Genomic DNA, 19,410 nt, shown 5'->3' on the forward strand with positions numbered 1-19,410 from the left:
CTTCGCTTATGGCTGTATATTTTCAATTTCTGCCTCTGTCTTCTCATGGCCTTCTCCTCTTCTCCTGTCTCTTCACTGTGTGTCTTTTTTAAGGACACCTGTCATTGGATTTAGAGCCCACATGGATAATCCAGGATAATCTCATCTTGAGATCCTCAGTCACATCTACAAAGATTCTTTTACTAAATAAGATCACATTCATAGACTTGGATATATATCTTTGGGGGCTGGCCAACATTCAATTCCCATCTCACTCAGAAAATATGGGAAAGACAAGGCATTTCTACTCTCATTGTACATGGCAGTTGTAGCCATAAATAAATGAATATAGAATATTAACAGTAATACTAGCATGTCATCTGTGATGAAAAAACATCATCCACGGGAAAATGTTTAAGCCAAGTCAATGACACAAGTTTGAGATCTCTAGTGAATTCTGCCTTTCCCCCTCAGCCAGTCTTGGAACTTTAAGGTCTAAGTCCTTTCTGAATATTCTATTTTAAAGCCCTTCAGGACTGAGGTTAATTCTGTGGCCAGAATCCAGAGAAGCTGCTGATTTGCTATCAGGTACCTTTAAGAAAATGAAGAGTGAACCAGAAAGCCCCAAAGAAGTGCCTTTGGCTGCTTGGTAACCAGGACTACTACAAAGTAGTTCTGTTGTTTGAGATTAAGGTGGAAGTCCGAATGAGCTAAGAGATGGAGTAAGGCATGACTGAAAAAGCCAGGTCTTTGTTGAGTCACAGGATCTCAAGATTGGTCATTTTATTTGACCATCAGATGCAGTGATGAGTCTTCTGTACAACAATCTGCCAAGAAGCTTTCTGATCCATTGTTAGATATCTGGTGGCTCTTCCTTCATCCAGCATTAATAATAGCTTCCTCTATTATAAAATGGATTTTACCCTCTGTTTATTAATAGACAAACTGGCCTTCATTTTCCTGTATGAAGGGCCAAAATGATCCTAGTGACTTAGTTCCTCTCTTCAAAAATATTAAAACTTGGGGCATCTGAGTGGCTCAGTGGATTAAGCCTCTGACTCTTGATCTCGGTTCAGGTCATGATCTCGCAGTTTGTGACATCCATTGAGCCCCCCATCTGACTCTGCACTGGCAGTGTGGAACATGCTTGGGATTCTCTCTCTGGCCTTCTCCATCATGTGCACACTTTCTCTCTCTCTCTCTCTAAATAAGCTTAAAAAAACTTTTAAAAAATATTGAAATTTACCTTTTGCCACACATATCTGAGAGTCATGAGTCACTGTTGTAAGAAGGGTCTAAAATTGTCTAATCTTAGAGTTCACCTTGGCCATGGTTAGAATGTGCAGTTCAGGGGCAGCTGGGTAGCAAAACAGGAACAAAGAAGCTGAGATTTAAACACAAAACTGGGGAAATTAGTGGTATCTCTTACTCTGGGGATTTCAGCAGGATACTATTTCAGTCCCTGTGGGATAGGGTGGGGAATAAACTTTGAAAGGAAGTGGTAAGGAAATTAGAACATAAGGCAAAGATTGAATCTTTCCAGGGATTCTATTAGAAATAAGTTAAGGATGAAGAGAAGCAGGAACAGCCCTTGGAAACAGGGGCCAGCAGGAATAATAGAGGAAGTAGGGCCTAAAGAACTTTATAGTCAGGCTGAACCAAGATCTGAAGAGTTGGCTGGTCCTGGGAGGGTCATTGATCTGAAAGCTACAACTAAATTAATGGGTGAAAAGAATTAACGGAGTGAAAGAAAGGAGTGCCAGAACATGGAGAAATGGATGGGGTTCAGGGAGGCTCAAGATCTAGGGAGGCTGTGAAGTTATTTAGGAACCAGGGAGTCAGAGGAAAGATGTGGCATGATTCGAGCCTGGCACTCCCAGGGGAGGGGTGTGTCCCAGCTGTTTATCCAGGGATTCCTGGGCACACAGCAGCAGATACTTGCAGATACCAGCCCCTTGTGCCCATCGATGGTTACACATGGACTTCCCTGGGCTAGATCTGTCTGGGGTTGAGCAGTTTGACAAGGCCCACCATAACAATCTCTCAGTACAATTTTCAATCTCAAAAAGGGCGGGGTGGTTAAGGACATAGTTCAAAAAGTAAAAAGGAATTAAGAAAAAGTTTCAGGAGTCTATCTTTAGGACAAATTAAATTTTAGTAATTAAATTTTAATTCAGTTTTTTCTATTATATTGCAATCTGACGAACTGCTTCGCAAATATTGACTTTAGAGAATGTTGAGTGGACCTATTTTAATTACTTCTCCAAGTCTCTTGCTAGTATTCAAATTAATTGCCCTTAAATACTCTGGTCACAACACATAAACAAATGCAGTGGAGAAACAAGGATCAACTGTCTAGCAGATTCCCCAACTCAGAGGAGAGCAGCGATGCAGCAGCAATGGAATGCCCACTTTTTTGTTCAGGAGGACTCTACTGCTACAACCCAGTGAAGTGACACTCAGCATTTGGGCTCTAGTGCTGCCACTTGTTAGCTGAGTAACCTTGGAAAAGTTGCTTAACCTTCTTGAGTCTCAATTTCTGATCTGATACTTGGGATAGAAAATACCCATGTCCTAGACTTCTTAGGAGGATTATAAATAATGTATGTGAAATTTCCATCACAGTGTCAGGAACGGACGCAGGGCAGCTATCATAACCAACACACTGTGTTGAACAGACACACCCGTTGTTGATAAAAAAGCATACATTCAGAGGCACCTGGGACTAAAGAAGGGAGGAGAGTGAGCCTTGGCTAATTTCTGACTAAATTGTCTGGCTAATTTCTCAGCAGCTTTGACTTGAGGAAAGTTCTTCTGAGTAAGCTTATATTTTCCATTACCCTTGAAGCTATGGTACCTTCCTACCACAGATGTTGGTAATTCCCAAATGAAATGCCATCTTTCCCTTAATGAAGAGGTTCAACATTCTCTAAAGTAATTTTCCATTCCTGGTCCTCCTAGGTGTTCTGTTGGCCATTTCATCTTGACTTGTTGGTAGATTATATTCAGCTGAGATCAAGGATTTCCCAGAGCTCTATTTAGATATGAAGGGGAGCCATGGTTTGAACAGAAGAACCTGTAGAACTTCTGACAGTTTTCTTTCATTGTTGGCTTTGCTTGTTGAGGGCTGAGAGTATAGTGTAGGATCAAGAATTCATAGCACATTTTAATACCTATAGGCCTAGAGATGTGTGCAAAGTTCTCCCCAGGAATGGAAAGACCTCACAGATTTCTCCTTATTTGGGGAGAAAATAGGTGGTAAATAGTGTGCCAAGATGGCTTACTAAGCAGTGTAACTCTCGCTCTGTACAAAACCTCTGAGTTTCAACCTCATGGGATTCTGACATCAGCTTTCACTTCCCTTATGGGTAACCAGAAGTTGTGAAGTCAGGAACAATGTTTAACAACTCAATTAACTGGACAGATAATAGCTCAAACCCAGAATGTTATTGTTGGCTGGAATTGATTTTTTTGATTAGTGAGACTACAGATGTAACTTTATTTGACACTGCCTAAGCAAGCATTTTTTATAATTTTAGTTGAACACCCAGGAGACTCCTTTCAAACAGAAATAGAATAGCAAAGATGAGGACTGTGAGAGAAGGCAAACATACACACACAAATGTAGGGGGATTTTTTTTTTCATGTATATTACTTAGGCATATAATTCTCTCAAATGGATTTCTGTTGACCTGACATTTATGTTTTGTTGTTTTTCACACTGCCTCTGGTATTTTCGGAAAGATTTTTTTTATTTATTATTTTTTTTTTTTTAGCTACCCTGAAGTTATCCTTAATGTGGAGCTCTCATTCCAGAGTCTTTTCTCAAAATATTTTGGATAAAATGCTGCTTGATTTTTCCCAGAGTGATTAAAGTGAATGCTCCTATTTTTTTTTTTTTTTTCAATAAACATAACAAAATGTAATTTGTTCCGAGGATATCTCACAGGCAGGGAAGCTGTTTGTCCATCAACAACCTTTTCTCATTGTTCCGCCTCTTCTGCCTGGGCAGAATATTCATCCTGGCTCCTAACTGATATCCTTGAAGAAGTATCCTTGGGGGAGGGCTTCAATCATGGCTCTGCCACTCAGAAGCTGTCTTTAATGTCTCTGGACCTCTGTACTCTTTCCATAGTGGTCTTGTGTCATGAAAACAGTTCTGGACTAGAACAGGAGACCTGAGGTTTAGATAGTGACTACTTTGTTAGGTTAACAAAAAGTCCCTGTGTGGTCTGCAGTGTCTTCCTCTGTTTAAATGGTGGTAATCTCTAGATTTCATTCTGATTCTAAGATTTTGTGATGTTGTCTTCTGATCCCTGGTACAGGTGTCCCTATGGCCTTGGTGACACAGTGGTAAATCACACATCTTTTGTGGATCCTTCATTTCTGGGGACAAGGATGGGTGTGAAACATAATGAGGAAAAAGAGAGACAACAGTGACAAGTGCTCTTGTTCTCTCATATTGAATGGATTCACCCACAGGCCCATCTGTGCAGTGCGGTAGGAGGAAGTGAATCCAGGGATGGAGTGGGAAGCAAAGAGGAATGAAGTGTAGGGTCAAAGGGACCAGGCCTCTGAGCTATCTGTCTAGCCAGGACTCTTAAGTTACACTTCTCTTCTCTCCTCCCAACAGGAAGGGAGTAAGTTGCTTAGCACCATTGTTTCTGTCTTAATTCTTTACCTTGTCAGTAATAATTCTCTTTCTCCTTCTCATTACCATTTCTCCTTTTCCTCTCTCCTATCTCATTACTCAGTTCAGATAGTTTCTCTCTTTCTAAATAATGGCTTTATTGAGATATTATCTGTATACCATAAAATGCACTGTTTTAAAGTGTACAATTCAGGGGTGCCTGGGCGCCTCAGTCAATTGAGCATCTAACTCTTGGTTTGGGCTCAGGTCATAATCTCACAGTAATGGGATTGAGCCCCATATCAGGCTCTGTGCTGGGTGTAGAGCCTGCTTGGAATTCTCTCTCTCTCTCTCTCTCTCTCTCTCTCTCACTCTCTCAAAATAAATAAAATAAACATTAAAAAAGGGTGTACAATTCAGTGGGTTTTAGTATATTCACAGAAATGCATACAATTCTTTTTAGTAAGTAGAGGAAGGAACAATATAGTGATTTCAGAGGTGTCTGCACTAATTTTCTCCTTTTTAAATTTGTCTACTTACCATTTTTTCTTGTTTGTTTTCTGTTTTATTGTTTCCCCTCCCTTCCTTTGCTTAGATTTATTGGCTTTACTGTATTTCATTTTTCCTTATAGTTTGTAAGGCATACCAACATCTATTCACCAAGTTGACCATTCTTAAATTTCATCAAAAGTTTAAACTCATAGTTTTTGGATTCTCTGCAATTAAATACTACCTTTAATCCCTTCCCCAATAAAACAAAAATCTTAACATAGAACTTTTCCTTTTTATTTTCACCACCCCCACCACACTGAAACCATATTTTAGTTTTGTGTGGTAACATTATAGATTTCGCTGTGTTTCACTTATATTTTGGTTCACTATTCTATTTTTGGTATCCCATACATCTTTTCTCATTTTGCTGGAATTTACATTAATAATTCAGGAAAGATCTGAGAGAGGTAAACTTTCTGAGTGTTCATGTATCAGGAAATGCTTTTCTACTCTTCTGAATGCAGGTTTGGTTGCAAGCAGAATTCTAAATTCAAAATCATCTTTCAAAACCATTCAGATTCTTTTCCCCCCAGCATTTAATATGTCAGAAGTCTAATGCTGGTTTGCTTCTAATTCTTTTATAGATTATCTGTGTTTTTTTTTCCTCTATGGGAACTTTTAGGATGTTTGGTTCCATTCATTCAATAATTATTTATTAAGAAGCTACTAGGCACAAAGCGCTATTACAGATGCTAGAGGTAAAAAAGTGAAAAAAACCAGAATTCTTTGTCCTCAAGGACTTGATTCTAGTGGAGGCAACAAGAAGACAAACAAACAAACAAACAAACAAAACATATGGTGGGTCAGTGATAAATGCTGTGGAGAATGATAAAGTAGAAAAAGGAGATGAGGTGTGCTGTGTGAAAGTGGAGTATTGACATACTAAATATGAAAGCGAGGAAGTGAATTACTGAGACGACCTTTGGCCAGAGACATGAAGGGGGTAAAGGACAGATCAAGCTGTGCAGATATCTGGGAAGAATACTCCTGAGGAGGAAACTTCATGTGCAAAGGCCCTGAGGTGAGAACATTCCAGGGAAGTTTGAGAAAAAGCAAGGAGTTATTATGCCTAGTTGGAATATACCAATGAAAGTGATAGTTGTAGGAGATAAGATCAAAGAGAGAATGTGGGGGATGTGGGGTTAAATTCTGTAGGGCCTAATAGACCATTTTCAAAATTTTGATTTGAGTCTGAGTGAAATAAGAAGCCATTAGAAAATTGTGATAAGAAGAATGGCATTGAAAGAGCATGCTGGTTGCTGAGTTGAGAATAGACAACAAGGGAGACAAGAGTCAAAGAAAGGAGAATTTATGGGTTTGTCTAATATTCCTAGGGAAAGATGATGCAACTTGAATCACAGTTATAGCAATGTAAGTGGTGAAGAGTAGACATATTTTAGATTCTCCTTTTCATAATTTTAACTTAGAAATAATGTTTTAGGAGTTTATTTTTAAGTAATCTCTACACACAACATGGGGCTTGAACTCACAACCTCCAAGATCAAGAGTCACATGCTCTACCAACTGAGCCAGCCAGGTGCCCTTAACTTAGAAATAATTAAAAAAAAATTTTTTTAATGTTTATTTACTCTTGAGAGAGACAGAGACAGAGACAGAGTGTGAGTGGATGAGGGTCAGGGAGAGAGAGGGAGAGACGGAATCTGAAGCAGGCTCCAGGCTCTGAGCTGTCAGCACAGAGCCTGACGCGGGGCTCGAACTCACAAACTGTGAGATTATGACCTGAGCTTAAGTCGGATGCTTAACCGACTGAGCCACCCAGGTGCCCCAGAAATAATTTTGTTTATACCTGTTAAAAGCATAAGAATGGTACAAAGGACTCCAATATACCCTTCACACAGATTCCCCAATTGTAATAATTATCACATTTGGTTTTCAATTTATATATATGTATCTATGCATGCATGTATGTGTATGTATATATACATATATAGATACATATATATTTATTATTACGATTTTTTGATTTAAGAGTAAGTTGAAGACATGATGCCTTTATGATATATAGTGTATATTTTCTAAGAACATGACATACTCTTATATAATGACATAGAATGATCAAAGTCAAGAAAAAAAACATTGATGCAATGCTATTATTTAATCTAGAGACTGTTCATGTTTTGCCAATTGTCTCAGTAATGTCCTTTATAGAAAAACATCTGGTCCACTAGATTATTTTTAAGGAGGAAGGATTAGGGTTGGTTAAGGAGTGTAGGTTAATTTGGGGAGAAAAAGAAGAATCAAGGATGACTTTCAGGTTTTCTACTCAAGCAACTGGAGAATGTAGTTGCTATTACCTGAGCCTGGGAGGGTATCAGGAAGAATGGTGTATGTGTGCTTGGGAGATGGGGAGGAAGAGCACAGCAGTTCAGCTTTAGATATACTAAATTTGAAATGTTTGTGAGACATCCAAGTGGAAATGTGAGTTTGTCTTCTGTGATCTGAAATTCCATCCTGATGTGCCTAATGTGAGTCTTTTCTATTAATTCAGCTAAGCACTGGTTAGATCCTTCAACATAAAGATATCATCTTTTTTTACGTGTAAGGAATGTTCTTCGACTCTTTATCTGAATGTTTCATTCCATTCTGCTATTTCCAGATGATGTTGGAACTTCTAAATTTGCCCTAGGTGTTTCTTAGATTCTTTTTTTTTTTTTTTTTTTTTTTGAGAGAGAGAGAGAGAGAGAGAGAGAGAGAATGAGGCAGGGAGAGGAGCAGGAGAGAGAGAGAGAGAGAAAGAGAGAGAAGCTGAAGGAGGCTCCACACACAGCACGGAGCCCAACATGGGGCTCAATCCCACAACCCTGGGATCACAACTCCAGCCAAAATCAAGAGTTGGATGCTGAACCGACTGAGCCACCCAGGCACCCCTCTTAGAATTTCTTTTACATCTCCTATCTCTTAGGCTTTTTGTTGTTGTTCCAGCTGTGGGAATCCTTCTGAACATTCTTACAAGCTCACTAATTGTGTTGGTTCAGTACATCTTTTATTCAATAACAACTATAATTGAATTTCACATCATTCTCTTCTCTTTGACAGTATCAATTACATTTAAAGTTACTTTTTCCTCTTTTCTCTTTCAGAAAACTAACTAGACTCTCAGTTCTTTGCCTGAGGGGTTTAATGACTTTTTAATATGGCATTTGTTCTCTTAAAATATTCAGTGACTATTCCTGTCCTTTTATCATTGATTTGATATGAAGATGTCACTATTTGCTAATGGACATACCTGAAGCACACAGTCTTCTCCAACCCCAGAGTCTTCAATTCTGTTTAGTCTGGGTGCAAAAAATTCCCCAAAACTCCCCGAGGTGGTACCAACTTGCACCAATCTTTATGATATTTAAACTTGATCAGCATAATAGCCTCCTAATGGTATCACTCTTTTTGTCTTGCCCCGCTTCAATCTTTTCTCCATTCTGTTGCCAAAACCCAGCTTTTGGAATTGAAATATTAAATGGCATTTTACATTTTAAAATTTACATCTCTCATAATTTTCAGGATAAAATAGGAAATCCTCAGAGTGGCAACATGAGGGCAACATGATGACAAGTGTCATCTACAGACATTTGCCTGTATTCTGCTTATTTGCCTAATGTTCCAGGCACATCAAACTACAGGTGATTCTCTGAACATGGATCCATGCTTTTTATCAGCCTCTTGTCTACACCTGGAGTGCTCTACCTCTTCTCTGCTTCTGGAACTTCAAAACAACCTTCAAGATGCAGCATCTGTTGTACACCTGTGCCCAAGAACTACTCTATTGCCACTACATTCTGTCTCCACTGTGTTAATCACTCCCCTTTCTGAATTATGGTGCATTTTTAAATATACCTGTAGGTGTTATAAATAATTTATGTACGTCTTCTCCCCCCTATCAGATAGAAAGAGATTTAAATGCAGAGGTGTGTTTTATTCACCTCAGAATCTTCACTATGTACTATACATACATAAGAAACATCGATGCGATGCTATTACTTAATCTATAGACTGTGGCAGGGAGTCCCTTAAATGAAATGGAAAATCCCAAGTTGATTATAGCTGCTTTTCTGTTTAGAAAGAAGGGGATCTGGGACCTGATGTCTACGTACTCATGAGGATGTGGACTAATTAATGCCATTTTGTAGGACTCTAACAATTTTTTAGGACTTTCACTTTGAGATTGGTCTCTGATGTTGGCTCTACCATGGATTCCTTATAAAATAGCCACAGAGGCCACTTCCATGTCTCGCTTTTGATATTAAAGTAGTCCTCGAGCCTTGGGCAATGACCAATGAGGCCCAAGCAAGTATGTGGGAAGGGAAATGCCAAGACACAAGGAAACAGCCCCCAGCCAAACCACAGGGTAAACCCAGGAGTTCTGCTATGCGTGGGTTGAGGTCAAAACAGAACAATGAAGAAATCTTTCAGGCAGAGCAGGGGAATCCTGGTGCTCTAGTGGCAGAGAAGCTAGGTACAGAATGATAAAAGTCCAGTGGCAGGGATCTAGCATGGCATGCTAAGAAGTTTATATACCTCCAAGAGAAAACGGGAGGCCAGGGGAAGTTTTTAAATAAGAGATATAAAACCTTTTATCATACAACCTAGACTTCAGTGTCCAGTGTCCAGCTGTACGTTTGGGGTCTGTGGAGAGAAGAAATGACCTGGAGGTTTAAAAGAGAACATTCTAAGAATGGCATGAAGGTCTGTAAGTCCAAGGCACAGGATGAGGAAACAGGGGTAGGGAGAAGGTCATAACAGGAGGTTCACCTTGAAACATAAGTTGGGGTCAGATTGCAAAAGGTTTTATGGCATGGTAGATGTCATACTTCATTCTTTTCACTAAAAGGAACGAAGAAGGATTTTAAAGAGGGGAATGAAAGAGGGCAGAGGGAAACTGGTTTGAGGCCAGGCTTCTTGCTGAGCATCAGGGTTCAATCACAGATAAAGAAGAGATCCCTGCCAAGGCAAGGTGGTTCATGGAGAAACAGGGAGACAATCTTACTCCCTTAGGAGAGTCTGCTCTGGGTCTATAGTTTATTTCTGGGATCTTGACATTAGTTACTGGATTAGATCCAAATGGGGCCCTATCAAGAATGTGTTTAATAAAGTCAAAGCAGTCTTTTACCATTATTTCACTCATTCAATTAACAACTCATGCCTACTATTAAAAAAATAATGTTACTTCTGAAAGAAATGCAGTGTCTAAAACAAGTACACAAATGACTAAAATAAAGAATTAAACTAGGAATTAATAAAGCAGTGAAGAAAGGAATGAGGCACCTAAGTAAAGCATTTTGAGAAAGCAGCTGAAATGTCTAAGGGGCAGGAAGGAGTCCTGAAGGAAATGGAACCTGAGTTTAGATCTCAAGGATACACAAAGGGGATTAAATAGGATAGAATATTTCGAGAAGAGGAAAAACGATGAAGATATATGGATGAGATATCTAAATAGCATCAGCAAATAAATGTTATAGATGTTGTTTAAAGAAATTTCCTGACTCCTTGTACTAGTAATGGATTATCTCCATGGAAGTGCAACTATATCCCTTACCATCTTTCAGGTCCTTTTTTAAAAAAAAAGAAAAATTATTTTTGAGAGAGAGAGAGAGAGAGAGAGAGAGAGCAAGCGCATGGGCAGAGTAGGGCAGAAAGAGAGGGAAATAGAGAATCTGAAGCAGGCTCTGCACTGTCTGCAAAAAGCCCGATGTGGGGCTTGAACCCACGTATCATGAGATCATGACTTGAGGCCAAATGACTGAGCCACCCAAATGCTCCACCTTCTTTCAGGTCTTAAAGAGATCGGCTGCACTTTTTTTTTTTTTTTTAATGTTTATTTATTATTGAGAGACAGAGAAAGAGCATGAGCATGGGAGGGGCAGAAAGAGGGGAGACAGAATCCGAAGCAGGCTACAGGCTCTGAGCTGTCAGCACAGAGCCCGACGCGTGGCTCGAACTCACAAACCATGAGATCATGACCTGAGCCAAAGTCAACACCCAACAGACTGAGCCAGCCAGGCACCCCCCGCTGCACTCTTTAACAACAATTCATATTATATTAGACAATCAACTAGGTAAATAAAGACATTTGTATAATTTCCAGGTGTAAAGACTTTGACCCCAGGAAAATAGGTATACCCTCTGATCCATCAAATCCACACCTAGGTAAACTTCCAACAGAATACATACTTATTTTTACAAAAGATATTTATAAGAATGTTCAGAGTAACATTATCTATAATAGCCTTATAACTGGAAATAATATATCATCCATTAAAAATATAGCTGTGACATATTCATACAATAATCTAATATACCACAAAAAGAATGAACTAAAACTATACACGTGAATGAATCTCAAAGCATAATGTTGAGTGAACGAAGCTAGATACACACAAACAAAGGACATTAAACTCATATAAAATTCAAAGTTGACAGACCTACTCTATGGTGTTAGTTATGAAGATAGAGGTTACCTTTGGTGAGGCTATGTTTACTCTTAAAATTCATTGAGCTATATACATACAGCTGAGCACTCTACTATATATGCATGTTAGTTTTCAATAACGATATTTACATTCATTTTAAAAATTCATTAGTTTCTGTGGATAAAAGGAAAACATGATTCTTCTGTAGTTAGTCTTGTTTGGAGGCAGCGTAACTGAGAATTATGGTCTATGTCCTAAGTGACATAATAGAAGCAAGCATGGTACATTTTCCATGGGGCCAAAGAGGAATGGCACACTATCTGAATTGCAAATGGAGATTATCAAAGGCTTCCTGAAGGACACCCTGCTTCTGTGGATTCTTTTTTTTTTATTTATTTTTATTTTTTTAATGTTTTATTTTATTTTTTGAGAGACAGAGAGAGACAGAGCATGAGCAGGGGAGGGGAAGAGAGAGAGGGAGACACAGAATCCAAAGCAGGCTCCAGGCTCTGAGCACAGAGCCTGATGTGGGTCTTGAACCCACAAATGCGAGATCATGACCTAAGCCAAAGTCAGAGGCTCAACCGCTCGACCAAATGGGCCACCCAGGGGTCCCCCTGCTTCAGCGGATTCTTAAAGGAGAAATAGGAATTGATCAGCTTTGCCAGGGTTGTTAACTGAAGACAACAAAATCCACTTTAGCTGGTGCAAGCAGGTGTCTAGGGGCTCTTGGGTGGCTCAGTTGGTTAAGTGTCCAACTTCAGCTCAGGTCATGATCTCACAGTTTATGGGTTCAAGTCCCACATTGGGCACTGTGCTGACAGATCAGAGCCTGGAGCCTGCTTCAGATTCTGTGATTCCCTCTCTCTCTGCCCCTCCCCTACTAGTGCTCAGTCTCTCTCTCTCAAAAATAAATGAACATTAAAGAAAAAAAAAAGCAGGTGTCTACTCTGTAATAGTTTACACAGTATCTTGTAATGTCTGGGAACTAGGGAACAGAGATCATAGCAGTTTATACATAAGAAAGAAGGAGTATTTGAGACAAATGACTCAAATAAGACTGATTATACTTTCTTCTCTCAGAAATCAGTCCAGATTCTAGTTCAATAGCTGAAGAAAATGATGGACAGAACTACAGTGACACATTTACTATTAATTCAGATACAAACACAATATAATTAAATGTTTACTTTTCAAAGGGAAGAATAAAAGGGAAATACAAAGATTACACAGCACATAGAACAAATATAACATGAAAGAATCTTTTAAGTGGGTCACATGGAAATTCTATTCCATGCCCACAAAAGCAGAGGTTTCCTGGGGTCAGGTTATTATTATTATTTTTTTTAAATTAGTTTTATTAAGGTATAAGTTATATGCCAGGAAATTCACCAACTTTAAGTGTGCAATTTGTTGAGCTTTGACAAATAACTAGAATTGTAACCAACATGATATAAAACGTTCCATCTCTGCATCAACTCTCCCAGACCCCTTTGAAGCCAATCCTACCCCTGTTACCTGTGTCCTGGACTACACTCACCTTTTGCCTCATTAATTTTGATTTTCTAGAAAAAAAAAAAAGAACAATATGTAGTCTTTTGTGGCTGCCATCTTTTATTTAGTACAGTGTTTCTTTAACTTTTAAAATTATCTCCCCCTTAAAGAACATTTTTAGCCATTTGTTACCTAATTGTTTCTCCCCTCTTTATGAAGTTTTCATGCCATAGATATACTCTTGTCCATTTGTGTACCTATGTATATTTGTGTTTCATACATGGAAAGATTTTTTTCACACCTTAAGAATGGACTTCTGAGAATATATGATTTACATGTACACCAGTATAATGTTTTTGTAATTTATCGGTGGTTCATTTTAACTGCTGGGTAATTTTGATTATATGAAGAGACATCCGTAAAGTGAGTAAGAATAACTGCAAATGTGTTACAAAGGTCAGATACTAAGAGTATAATTCAATCACTGCTCTTCCTCAGATATGATCCTCAGTCTCCCTGGTGTCAGTAAACAGATCTCTAATCACACAATTGTTCAAGTTAGAAATTTGGGAGTGACTGAGATACTTCCCCCCCGCCCTTCATTTCCCTATATACAATCTATTAAATTCTGTCAATTTCACCTCTAGATCATTTTTAAAATCTGGTCTCAAGGGATCAGATTTTGCCATGACCCAGAACATTGCAGACATGGAAGGATTTTTTTAAAAATGGTTACTTATTCTGAGAGAGAGAGAGAGAGAGAGAGAGGAGAATGCATGCACAAGCAGAGGGGGTGGTGGCAGAGAAAGAGGGAGAGAATCCCAAGCAGGCTCTACACTGTTAGCACAGAGCCTGATGGAGGGTTGGATCCCATTACCCTGGGATCATGACCTGAGCCACCCAGGAGCCCCAGGATTTTTTTACTCTGAAAGAAATGGGAAGCCACTGAAGGAATTTAAATAAGAAAAGAAATGACTTAGTGTAACTAAAGGATTACTAACTCTTTCATTTAATAAATAATAAATTAGAATGTGGATAATGGGTTAGAAGGGACTAAGACTATTTAGGGAAAGGATCTTTTCAGAGGAAAAGTGATAGTGGTTCTTCCACGAATTTGAAGGTGTGGGAATGGGAGAATTGGGAGATATGCTGTGTTTTCAGTGGGACCCATGAGAATTTAGCCAAGGCCTCATTGCTAGATTACAACATAACTATGGTGAGAAATTCACATATACACTCCTATTGTTTATTGCTGCTTCGATGTAGTTGATTTTCCTTGGCCAAACTATTTAGCATCCTAAATGAATTATGAATACTCTTGCATCATTTGCTGATGAGTTGGAAGGAATTAGAGAATTAGAATCATACTTAAAAGAGAAATATTTTGTGCACTTAATGCATCTACTCAACTTTCCTTCCATGCTATTTTTCCCCACTGGCTGTCACAGTAATAGTATCCATGTGTCAGCTTCAGATGGTCTGCAATCCAGTTTTATGCAAACTGTTTTGACTATGTACATACATACATGTCTCTGGGGGCCTCTCGATGAAGTCTTTAACCTATTAAAGCTTAACAATCAATGACTTAACTATGTTTTCAGTCTCAAGTATACAGATATGCATATGACATAGTCTTTATTCTTAAGGTACATAAAGTTTATATCATATACACAGATAAGTGACAAAGTCATATTGCCAATGCTAGGAAGGAGATATGAACAAAGCTCTGGAAGTTTTGTCAGTTATATTTGTGTTTTGTCTCTTCTAGGCGACTTCTGAAATATGGCTGACCACAACAGTTCTTCCTGCAGTCCTATATTGACACCCCATTTAACCAGGCTCTACTTCATAGTGCTCATTGGAGGACTGGTGGGCATCATCTCTATTTTGTTCCTGCTGGTGAAAATGAACACGCGGTCGGTGACTACCACAGCAGTCGTTAACCTGGTGGTGGTCCACAGTGTTTTCTTGGTGACAGTGCCTTTTCGCTTGACATATCTCATCAAGCACATCTGGACATTTGGGTTGCCCTTCTGCAAATTTGTGAGCGCCATGCTACACATCCACATGTACCTCACATTCCTGTTCTATGTGGTGATCCTGGTCATCAGGTACCTCATCTTCTTCAAGCGCAAGGACAAAGTGGAATTCTACAGAAAACTGCATGCTGTGGCGGCCAGTACTGGCATGTGGCTGCTGGTGATTGTCATTGTGGTACCCCTGGTTATTTCTCAGTATGGAAATAATGAGACGTATGATGAGAAACACTGTTTTAAATTCCACAAAGAACTTGCTCGTGCCCACGTGCAAATTATCAACTATATGATAGTCACTATTGTTATAGCCATTGCAGTGATTCTCTTGGTCTTCCAGATCTTCATCATTATGTCAATGGTGCGGAAGCTACGCCACTCCTTGTTGTCCCACCAGGAGTTCTGGGCCCAGCTGAAAAACCTTTTTTTTATAGGAGTCATCCTTGTTTGCTTCCTTCCCTACCAGTTCTTTAGGATCTATTACTTATATGTGGTGGCACAGTCAAGTGACTGTAACAACACTGTTGCATTTTATAATGAAATCTTCTTGAGTGTAACAGCAATTAGCTGCTTTGATTTGCTGCTCTTTGTTCTTGGGGGAAGCCATTGTAAACAAAAGATAATTGACCTTTGGAATTGCTTTTTGTGCCGCTAGCCACAAACCACAGTATTCAGAATTCCTTTATATTGGGAGTAAAAATGGGCACAGAGAGGCAGGAAGCGTTATTTCCTTACTTGATTAAAACCATGCCTTGATGCAGCCAAACAAAAAGACTATAAAATGTCAGAGCATTCATGCCAGTTCTTATTTAATCCCTGCCATCTCTAAATGATGTCTATAGAAAGACTAGTGATGTTCAGTCCTCTTGGAGCTGCACTACAGCATTATTTTCCAGTATAAAATGTCTACTTGGCCCATGTAGGTACCATGGGTTTAATGGTTTCTGAGTTTCACCAGCTTATTTTGGTTTCATCAGTTTGAAACATGGTCTTTTTCAGGCTTTGGACAGATTTAGCCCTCTAGTTCTTTTCATTCCACTTAACCTTAGGTAAATTAATCCTGGCAATGAATCAGCCCCAAAGGCACAAACTCTACTTGGTTAACCAGATAAGATGTCCATTCAATTCCCACCCTGACAAATAACAGATAAGGGTGGAGAGCAGTAAGACATTTTTCTAGATTATCATAACTTTGGTAGGAAGTCACTTATCTAGCAATAAAGAGAAACAGAACTCCTTGCAGCCTTCTGCGGTAACAAGGCTATCTAGATTTGTCCTTTAAAAAGTCAAGTTTAAGAACATGGGATCAACATCCTCAATAAATCCAAAAATCATTTAAAAGTTTACTAAACATATATAAATGAGGGTGAAACTATAAGTTAAATAATATTCCTCACCAATATGCTGGTAAGCATTAAAATGAGTTCCTAAGGAAATGATTAATTTTTTTTCCCTTTATGTTTTTTGAAAATAACTCTAGATGTCTTGAGCCACAGTTAATTTAGATTTTCCTTGGAAACAGAATGTTATACTTTTTAGAGTTACCTTCTACTCTTAAAGTTACAAGTCTTTAAACAAAAACAATATTCTTAAAAAAGACCTTTTGAGAAATCTAAATAAAAATTAATTTAAGGGGCACCTGGGTGGCTCAGCAGGTTAAGTTGGCCCTTGTCTGACTCTTGACTTTGGCTCGGGTCCTGATCCCATGGTTCCTGAGTTCAAGCCAGACTCCACGTTCACAGCATGGAACTTATTTGGGATCCTCTCTCTCTCTCTCTCTCTCTCTCTCTCTCTCTGCCTCTCCCCAGCTCATGCTCTCTCAAAATAAATAAATAAACTTAAAAAAAAAAAAAAGGAAAAATTAATTTAGACTATGAGACTAGGCTGCTAAGTTGATACATAGGTTTGTGGGTTTTTTTCCCTTCTTGCTCATATTTCTACTATTTTCCCCAAAGTTTTATAATTTTGAAACTCTCCGAGGAACTGATGCAGTTTCATTTTTAATATTTCAGAAAACCTAAAGTGATTGGTGCTAGGGATAAAAGAATGGAATGAATTAAGTTAAGGTTTTTTTCCCAGTAAAATAAATGTTCAGAATTTAAAGATTTCTCTTAATTTGTTATACTCTATGGATCCATAAATTTATCAGATGAATAAGAAATATCCCTGTGAGTTTCTATGATCACTAAAATTACTAATTCATAGAAAATAATTTTGAGGAAGACAAAGCAGCAACATGCTGTATCGATGACTTGTTACCAAAATTTTCCTGTTTTGAAATTTCTTTTATCTATTCTTTTTTTTTTAAGGTTATATTTCCTTTATTTCTTATTTGCCTTCTTTTACCATTTTTTCTTATTTTTTTTTTCCTTCTCATGACTCATAAAAGTTGTAAGGAAATTTCTAAGATCTACAAAAGTTTTAAGAAAATCTGTTACATCCATAAAACTTGTAGGAAAATAATTAGTAAAATATGACAAAAATAAATAGCATAGAATAATACAAATAGTAAAACATTAAAATTTCCAAACAGTTATTTACAGAAATTACATCAAATTTCTTTTCTTATATATCTATGTCTTACTATCATAATATCTGCTAGCTTGTAAAATAAATGTATTATAACCTCTTCCAGGTTTTTAATATGTTAAGCTCAGACATTATGCTTTTCCCTATATTATTATATATCATAATAAAGGGCCTATTTCTGTGGACCTCTATGAAATATTACCCAAAATATAGAAATGCAATATTCCATAACATAAAATAACTTAATCATCAATATTTAGAAAATAAGTGGACATTTTCAATTTGTCTGTTTGCTGTTTCTCATTACTATGAAAATGAATCTCATGCAGGAGTGGGGGCATTACTGGCCTCTCTGGCCATTTTTGAATATCCAAATCATAAGAGTATACTACTGGCAATTGTGGCTGGGGTCAGAGACATTTTGCCTTGCACACAACTGTCTGCATAATAAATAATTACCAGGTCTCGCTGTGTATTTGAATGTTCTTCCAGACATTTATGAAGTGAAACATATGTAAATAATAATTAGAGCAGTTAGTCAGGTTTTATTCTATTTTCATAAACACATAGTGTTTTTTGGTATAGTTTTAATTTTCTGAATTTTCCAGAAATGTAGCTACCATGGCATGGATATTGAGGAAAGATTTTATTATGTTTTCCTCAGAACTTTACCAAGAGTTGTTCATTCCTTTGTAAAATCACATTATCAATGGTGACACCATCTATGGCATTAAAATACAACAGAACAAACCTGTAAACAATATTTGTAGCTGTTGTATTCAGATAGATACTAGAAATAGGTGCCAACATCAGACTGCCTGATTTTGTCTCCTTTGGTGATGTCTGAGCATTTACACATTGAAATATATTAAATATATATATATATATATATATATATATATATATATATATACTACTTTATTACAAATAACTGTCTTCATTATTCTTTTGTTACAGTTAGAACATTATATATTTAATACTGTAAGAAGGTTACATTATCTGTGAATTTTGTTTTAAAATGGTAAAAGTGTTACCAAATATTTGCAATAAAAAGTAAGGTTTGGGGTCTGCAATCATTGAGACCAACTGAGCCAGCAAAGAGTCAATTTAAAAGGCAGATTTATCAATTATGACATTATGAACAGAAAAAATATTCTTATATTTCAGGAATACTTAAACCTCAGGTTGATTCAATTCTAAACTATTTCTTTCATTTCTGCAGTGATTAAAAGAGTAAATGTAACTTTTTAGAAAACATATATGTGTATTTTCTTTTTTGATAAGACAAAGGCACTTCCCTTTGAGGGAACTCACGACTCTCAAATTGGCTCATGGTCAATATCTACCAGATTTTAAACCCAGGGATAATGACAATTTTTTTTAAAAATTTTTTTTTTTTAACGTTTATTTATTTTTGAGACAGAGAGAGACAGAGCATGAATGGGGGAGGGTCAGAGAGAGGGAGACACAGAATCCGAAGCAGGCTCCAGGCTCTGAGCTATCAGCACAGAGCCCGACGCGGGGCTCGAACTCACGGACGGCGAGATCATGACCCGAGCTGAAGTTGGCCGCTCAACCGACTGAGCCACCCAGGCGCCCCGATAATGACAATTTTTGAGGCACCGACAGAAAGATTGTTTCTGGCATCCGTCAAGAAAAGCTCTCTACTCAGCCTTTGTTCATTTCTTATTTTTCCTCTGAAAAGGTCTTTGGGTCCCTTTCCTCCTTAACCTGACATAGATTAGGTAGAAAGAAACTATTTTGCCTG

At 38.0% G+C, this 19,410-nt stretch overlaps 2 protein-coding genes across 6 annotated transcripts in view; one reads left to right on the forward strand and one right to left on the reverse strand.

Moving 5' to 3' along the window:
- GPR141 (G protein-coupled receptor 141) overlaps positions 1-16,265 on the forward strand; it is a 44,572-nt gene extending 28,307 nt beyond the window's left edge. Inside the window, exon 2 of the mRNA XM_060633913.3 lies at positions 14,849-16,265. Coding sequence (XP_060489896.1) covers positions 14,863-15,768 — 906 coding nt within the window. The 5' untranslated portion in view covers positions 14,849-14,862 and the 3' untranslated portion in view covers positions 15,769-16,265. The remainder of the gene's footprint in view (positions 1-14,848) is intronic.
- Positions 1-19,410, reverse strand: part of THAP5 (THAP domain containing 5) — a 184,561-nt gene that overhangs the window by 137,473 nt on the left and 27,678 nt on the right. The window lies entirely within an intron of this gene.

This window comes from Panthera onca, chromosome A2, assembly GCF_046562875.1.
Source record: "Panthera onca isolate mPanOnc1 chromosome A2, mPanOnc1 haplotype 2, whole genome shotgun sequence".
NCBI lineage: Eukaryota > Metazoa > Chordata > Mammalia > Carnivora > Felidae > Panthera > Panthera onca.